An 8125-nucleotide genomic window follows, 5' to 3' on the forward strand; every position below is an offset into this window, starting at 1 on the left:
TTATCGAATTTAATGGAGTTGCCACCAAAATTTATTTTTAAATAGGTAAAATATTGGAAACCCTTAAAAATAAAAAAAAAATAAAATGGTCTTTGAAACCAAATTCTGAGTTCATGAGTCAATTATGCGTAGAGAACGTATTAGCATCCTACGACATACGTTAAAATACGGTTACCCATAATTCATTGTGCAAAATTAATATTAACATAAATATTTATTTCTCCTTATTATTAAATATGGATATAAATTGTTTTTTTAATGTGAAATTGAAGTAAATATGTACTTAAGAAAGAAAGGGAAAACAAAGAAATTTTTTATTAATGTGTTTGACAAAAGTGTGATCCATCTCCTACATATCTCTCGGTGCAATGAAAATAATTAAAGTTACGTAGTTCTTGGTTAGAAAATACGGATGTGTTGATTGCTTTTAAAGAAATACGTTTGGTTGCGGAAATTTGAATTTGGTTAAAAATAGTTGTTTATTTGATGAAAGAAAAAGACCCCGAGTTTGAGAAGTTGATTCTGATGAGTATGTTTTGTTGTTTGTTTGAATTTAGTTTAAAATATTTAAAATTACAGAGTTGTCGCAAGTCATGAGTTTTAAATTACGACTAACACGATGTCATATCGTGATCAATTCAATTTACAAAAGATTATTAATATTTTAGTCAGAATAATAATTAAAAAAAATGAACCTATAGAAGAGAGAAAAATAATAATAAAAAAAAGTTGGACTACATAGTTAAAATAAAAAAAGTTGGTCTCGGAACCCAAACTTTTTTAATATAACTAAAAAGAAAAAATAATATAAATAATATATAAAGCAATCTAGACCAAAGGAAAACAAAACAACAGAAAGAAAGAAAGGATAGAAAAATGGAGTGAGTTAATGCAAAGAAGAGAGAAAAAAAGGAAAAAAGAAGGAGAAGAAAGGAAACAGGAAAAAGGAAGGAGGAAAAAAAAAAGAAAGAAAAGGAAAATAAAAGAAGAGGTGAGGCTGAGGCTGAGGAAAAAAAGGAAAGGAAGAGAAATGGTATTGAGGAAAAGTTGTGCTGACGGCGGTGACGACGAAGGCAGTAGCGGCGACACTGACTCCCCCTTTTCTATGATATTTTTATTCTTGTTCATTTGTTTTTGATTTACAGTTTCTAATGTTGATGATTGAAGAAAAAATAAATAAATAAATAAACAATAAGTATGATAACACAAGATTGGAATACCGTGAACATAATTTTTTATTTGTATGTATACTATAATAGTAAAAGAATTCATATATAAAAAAATATTAATATTAAAGAGATTTAAAATACCTTGTTTGTATCTTGTATTTCTTTTTCCTCTAATATGTTGTTTCTCTTCTACCCCTCAATTTCTCTATTTTTCTGTTTTTTATCTTCAGTAGTAAAGAAAACTCGCCCATTTGTGTTGATTTTGTTATCAATTTATAGACTTAAACGATCAGTTTATGTGTCCGTGAAATAAAATTGAGTTTTGGACTTTTTATTGTTTTGTAGCAAAAATTAAACAATCTCATACAATTAGGGAAAAATGTGGTATATTTGTTTTATCGAATATACATGTAATAAAAATAATAACCTTATTAGGCTAAAAATAAATAAAAAGATAAATAAAAAGGGCAGGGGTGCTTCGTGCTACAAGACAGAGAATCATAACAAATCTTGAAAAGGGGGTGCTAATTGGTCGAAAGAAAGGGAAAGCTTGAAGGAGAAGGAAAATACAAGCAAGCAAATTAAGAAAGTAGGCAAAAACAAAAAAAATATTAGGGAAGACGTGTGGTAGTAGAAAAAATAACATCTTTGGTTTTTCTTTTATTTTATTTTTGATAATGTTGCAGAAATCTATATAAACTCAAAATTGAACCAGATAACAATATAATGTGAAGACTACTAAATTTCTAATGCGAAAACATTATCTTCTCCAGCTTGGTTACTAACTCGTAGATCGAAAAAACATGAAAAACGATCGTCTTCTGATTGGTTATCGATGTGTAGATCTATAAAAATGAAAAATGATCGTCTTTGGATTGGTTATTGATGCATATATCGACAAAAATTGAAAATGATTGTCTTCGAATTTGTTACCGATGTATAGATCGACAAAAATAAAAGAATAGTCGTCTTCAGATTGGTTATCAATGCGTAGATCGACAAGAATCAAAGAATGATCCTCTTCGGATTGATTACCGATACGTAAATCAATAATGATAGAAAATGCAGACCATAAGCAACATATAGGTCTAGTTTTTAGTGAAATAAAGAGAAAAGGTAAATAAAGAGAGAGAAATGTTTTAAAAAGGAAAATATGTTTATGATAATTGCAATGTAAGACAAAGGTTGTTGAGTATAAATAAAGTGTAAATATAAGATATGCATAATTCAGTCATTATACATTGCACAAGGTTGTTGAGTACATGTAAAATATGAATGAAAAATTCGTGTTCATTTTTTTAGTTCCACGATCCTTATACGATCTTATACGGCAACAAGATTCAATGGATGGATGAAGATAACAACCGTTCTTGCATGATGACTCTAGTACATCTCGTGTGACCCCTTTTTTCGAGGTGAAGCAAGGACCATTATTTAAAATGATTATCCTCCTTTTTTTACGCACCTATATATGTTGAGAATCTATTGAGTTCTCGTGTTTATATTTTCCAAGTGTCAAAATATTTAAAATATGTTTTATATTTCCACATATTTCAAATTACAAAATTTATTATCATAAAACAACATTTTAAAATTCTAGAACAATCAACCATGAAACTAAATTAGATTAGAAAAAGTGTAACGTACAACATCGAATGATAACATTTGAAAAAGTACATTCATTACATTGCGAATAAAAAAAAATTGGGGTTATAGGCATAGGGGTGACCTCGCACTAGGGCTTTTTTTTCTTTCTCGTTTTAGGAAGAAAAAACAAAGTCATAGTGTGAGGTCGTCACTTGAGGCCAAAAATAGGGCAATCAAGTAATATGTTTTGGGAGTGAGGCATTTTGGTGCAAAAAAAAAAAACGGAATATTTAAATAAAAAGTCCCCAATATTACCCTAAACTGTTGGAACATTTTGTATATTTGAGAGGAATTGAAGTTCTATCATCCATATCTCCACACCAATCAGCACCAGTGAAACCAATAAGTTCAGCTTCATCTTCATTCGGATTTGTGGGGTACAACAGGCCAAGCTCAATGGTCTCCTTTATGTATCTCGAGATCTTTTTGCTGTCATGTAGTGTGATGTCCTAGGCTTCTCCATGTACCTACTAATTAGTCCAACACTATATGAGATATTTGGCCTAATATTTCAGAAGTACCTCAGGGATCCTACAATTTGCTTGAAGGTTGTAGGATCAATCAACTCATCATTGCCTTCTTTGGACAGCACCAGCCCTGATTCTGATGGAGTGCTTCTTCCATTGCATTCTAAACTTTTTTAATACATCACTTGCATACTCTTTTTTTATGCATAAAAATTCCATTTTTCTTGGTTTCAAACTTAATGTCAAGGAAATATGCTAGCATGCCCAAATCAGTCATCTCAAATTCCTTCTCCATTCTGATTTTGAACTCCTTGATTTTCACTTCATCAATGCCAGTCAGCAGTAAATCATCATCATAAAGGCATATCAACAATGCAAGTGTTGTTGCGCCCTTCTTGACATAAACTTCATGCTCATTCACACACTTTTCAAATTGCTGCTCTATGAAGAATATGTCAATCCTCTTGTTCCAAGCCCTAGGAGCTTGCTTCAGGCGATATAAGGCTTTCTTCAGTTTGTACACATGATCTTTTTTGCTTGTTTTCACATATCAAGGTGGCTGCTTCACATACACCTCTTCATGTAGTGATCCATTAAAGAATTCTGATTTGACATCTAGCCGATGCATAAACCAACCTTTTTACTGGCCATTGAGACTATCATCCTTACTATTTCAATTCTAGCTACTGGGGCAAACACTTCATCATAATCAAGTCCATGTCTTTGCAAGAATCCTTGTGCTACAAGTTTGGCCTTGTACCTGGCAACCTGCCCATCATGCTTCAATTTCAGTTTATAGACCCATTTCACATCAATTGGTTTCTTGTTCACTGGCAGGGTCATCAACTCCCATGTCTTGTTCTTTTCTATGGCTTTGAGCTCCTCATCCATTGTTGCTCTCCATCTAGGACCACTCAATGCTTCTTCATCACTTATTGGTTCTGATTCAGCAAGCAAGGCAAAATGAATTAATTATCCATCTGCATTGATGGTTGAGTCAGATGTTACTTCATATGGCTGCAATATGACTGAAGGCTGCCTAGCTCTTGCAGATCTCCTCACAAGTTCAGAAGCTGGCTGATTTGCTATATTTGTTGGCTGGTTCTCAACTAGTTCAACTATTATTGCACTACTGGCTGGTATGGTTGGTATGTCTGGGTTGGCTGCATTCATTGTCCAATCCCAACCTCTTGATTCATCCACTAGTATGTCCTTGCTTATCACCACCTTGTTCTTGTTTGGACCATATAGCTTGTAAGCCTCAGTGGCATCATAACCCAACAACACATTTGTTCAGCCCTGTCATCAAGCTTCCTCATGTTTGAGATGGCACATGCCTGAAGCACCATGAGCCAAACACTCTCAAATGATTCACATCTGGCTTTCTTCCAGTCGAAGCTTCTTTAGGTGTCCTTGTGTCTAGTCTCTTGGTTGGGCACCTATTCAAAATGTACATTGCAGTTGATACTACTTCCCCCCAGAATCTGTGAGGCATTTTCTTCCCCTTCAACATGCTCGTGGTCATGTTCACTATAGTTATGTTTCTCCGTTCAGCAGTGCCATTATGTTGGGGAGTGTATGGTGTAGTCACTTCATGCAATATCCTTTCTTTTTCACAAAAATCATGGAATTCATGAGAAATATATTCTCCTCCTCCATTTGTCCTGATGATTTTCATACCAAAACCACTTTGTTTTTCACCCATTCTCTTGAATTTTTTAAGTATCTCAAGCACTTCATTCTGTCTCTGGATTAGATCCACATTTTCTTTGTAAAATCATCAATGAATGATACAAAGAAACAATTACCTCTTATTGACATTTCTTCAAATGGACCACAAACATCAGAAAAAAATTATCTCCATCGTTCTTGAGGATCTAGGTTGTAATTCTGATTTAAATGAATTATTATGTTGCTTGGCTTGACAACTTTCTTCACATATCTCCTTTGGTACTTGAATTTCTGGAATTCTTATCACCATATCACTGTTCTACAGCATTTGAAGACTTCTAAAATTCAGATGACCAAACCTCTGGTGCCACAACCACTATTCCCTCCTGATGTCTGCAGCAAGACACTGATTTTCATTGATCTGGATCTCAATCTTGAAGGTTATGTTCTTGGACAGTGGTGCCTTCAAGATAAGCATCTTTGCACTATCAAACATCTTCATTTTTCCATTCTCCATATTCATAGAATATCCTTTCTCCAGCAATTGTCCAAGGCTTAGCAGATTGTTCTTCATATTTGGCACATACAACACATCACATATGAAAGATTGTTGGTCATCCCTTCTTTGAATCAAGATCATGCCAACTCCTTCAGCTGTTACTATACTGTTGGCTGCAAATCAGATTTCTCTTTTCACCTTCTCATCAATACTTACAAACTAACCTTTATGGCCAGTTATGTGAGTTGAGCACCCTGTGTCAAGATACCACAATCCTGGACTGTTATCTTCCATGCTTGTAGAAGCCATCAGTAACACTTCATCTGAGTCATAACTGTCTACATGGGCCAGTTGAGCTTCATCGTTATATCTTTGTACTTTCTTGGATATGCATTCATCTGCAAAATACCCATATTTTTGACAATTATAACATTGGATCCTCTTTTTATCAAACTTCTTCTTGCCAGATGGTTTCTTTCTTTTATTATCACTATTTTGCTGACTTCTTGAACCTTTAGCCTCCTCATCTTGATCCTGTTTTTGGTGCCATTTTGAATTGCCCTTCCACTTCTTGTGTTTTACTCCATCTTGATTGGACTTCTTGCTGATATGAGCTTGCAGTGCTTGTGTTTGTGTGTGTGCCTAATCTCTTTCTTTTACCCTTAACTCATGAGCTTCTAGGGAGCTTTGCAGATCTTCCAACTTCATTTTATCAAGATTCTTTGATTCTTCAATCGCCACCACTATGTGATCGTATCGTTGTGTTAGTGTCCTCAAAATCTTTTCAATGATCACCACCTCAGTCATCACTTCTCCATTGGATTTCATCTGATTGGTGACTGTCTGCACTCGATTGAAATAGTCAGCCACATTCTCATTATTCTCCATTTATAGTAACTCATACTTTCTTCTTAGCATTTGAAGTATGATCTTCTTGGTTTTTTCACCACCCGTGTAATACTTCACCAAGATATCTCATGCCTCTTTTCATGTAGATACCTTTGAGATCCTTTCAAAATTGTTTAAATCCACACTTTATTGGATGTAAAACAATGCCTTGCAATATCTTTTCTTGCAATCTTTGAAAGTTGTTTGTTGTCTTTCTGTAGGATTCGCTCCCAGTTGTTCATAACCTTCTTGGACAATCTCAAACACTTCTTGAGCTCCCAACAACGACTTCATTGGTGCATTCCATCTCTCCCAGTTCTTCCCATCCAGAATTGGTAGATTTGATGGAAACCCTCCTCCATTCAATTCTTTTCTCTCTTTCACTCACACTTGTGTTTCCCAATTTTCATTCTCCCTCACACTTGCACTCGGGTTTCCCAAGATTTATAACCCAGACTCTTGATGCCAATTGTTGGAACAGGTTGTATATTTGAGAGGAATTGAAAATGAGAAGAAAAAAAAAATAAAGTTCAGAAAACAAATATTGATTAACAGTTTTGACAGTCTAGAGAATGATCAGTCAAACAGTACAGATTGTACTTGGTTTTGAAGACTTTTATAGAAGCAGTTTTTTACTGAATCAGTTACAACAAACTTCTAATCATATTACAACTTCTAACCATGTTACAAATCAATTTAAATTACATTTAACATAAACTAGTTCAACCAAAACATATGTTTTGTGTAAGACCCATAATTTTAAAGTACCATTTATATATTTTTGGTGTATTTTGGATTTTGGCTCGGAGGCTTTTAAGCCAAAGTTAATAATATTTTGGAGTTTTATAATCAAAAAGATATTTTGATGCCAATTTAAATTTCTCGTCGATAAATAAATTAAAATTAACTGCGGTGAATCCTTTACGGATAATTCAATGCGTTTCGGGTGAAACGGTAATTTAACAAATATCTAGATTTGTGAGATATTTGTTAAGTTATATTTATTATCTATATATGTTTGTTTGGAGGGAAAAAGAAAGGAAAACTAGAAGGAAGGAAAAGGAAAAGAAAATAGTATAAAAGGAAGGAAGGAAAAAGGAAGAAAGGAAAAACAAAGGAAAGAAAAAGAAAGGAAGGAAAATTGGAAAATTCCATCGTCTTCTTCCTCACCCGTGGCCAATTTCTCTCCTTCTCCCATTTTTCATTTTCGTTGCTTTCTTTTCTTCAAAACTAGTGACCCAAGTTTGGGTGAGTGCTAGAACAAAGATTTCGCAACTCCACTCTTCCTCTTTGATTCGAAAACAAAGAAAAACGGTATTTGAGATTCAAAAACAAACCCCTCCGTTTCTTCTAGATCCAAGCTTCATTTCGCGAAGAGTTAGAAGGGAAAGTTGCTCACTACCACGCTACGGTGCTAGGGGGCCAATTTGGAGGCGACGTTGCGAGCGAAGATTTTTACCGGATTTGCTCACGGTACCGGAAACGCACGTTAGAGCTAACTAGGGCCTTATCTAGGGCCTTATTTTAGTTTGCATTTAGGGACTTGTCTGTGGTTGTGTGGAAACGAATTTTGTTAGGATTGGAGTATTGTTTTGGGAAAAATGAATTTACCTCACGTATGTATGAGTTTGAATAAATGAAATTTATTACGTTTGATTTGTGTTCATCGTATTTGGCATGTTCATACTTGATGTTTGTTGATTGATGTGTTTTGGTGTGAATTATGAATTGAATGTGAGAATTTGTTTGAGTTTGTTTTGTGTGGAATTTGAGAAAAACCATTA

At 34.2% G+C, this 8125-nt stretch overlaps 1 protein-coding gene across 1 annotated transcript; it reads right to left on the reverse strand.

The window, feature by feature from the left end:
* Positions 1–5330: 5330 nt before the first annotated feature.
* Positions 5331–6341, reverse strand: LOC101514668 (uncharacterized). The gene is made up of 3 exons (XM_004514802.1): positions 6114–6341; positions 5678–5987; positions 5331–5626 (listed from the first exon to the last, which is right to left on the reverse strand). Exons 1-3 carry the CDS (start codon positions 6339–6341, stop codon positions 5331–5333), a joined length of 834 nt encoding a protein of 277 aa, XP_004514859.1.
* Positions 6342–8125: the final 1784 nt, after the last annotated feature.

This window comes from Cicer arietinum, chromosome 2, assembly GCF_000331145.2.
Source record: "Cicer arietinum cultivar CDC Frontier isolate Library 1 chromosome 2, Cicar.CDCFrontier_v2.0, whole genome shotgun sequence".
Classification (NCBI taxonomy): Eukaryota; Viridiplantae; Streptophyta; class Magnoliopsida; order Fabales; family Fabaceae; genus Cicer; species Cicer arietinum.

What these genes read in the sequence shown, in the direction of transcription:
- LOC101514668 (XM_004514802.1), bottom strand. Translation starts at nt 6,341, where the DNA reads ATGGAGAATAATGAGAATGTGGCTGACTATTTCAATCGAGTGCAGACA. An exon ending in TAGAAGCTCATGAGTTAAGG is followed by an intron (nt 5,988 to 6,113) that starts GTAAAAGAAAGA and finishes CACCAAAAACAG; the next exon opens with GATCAAGATGAGGAGGCTAA. An exon ending in TCACATAACTGGCCATAAAG is followed by an intron (nt 5,627 to 5,677) that starts GTTAGTTTGTAA and finishes TCTGATTTGCAG; the next exon opens with CCAACAGTATAGTAACAGCT.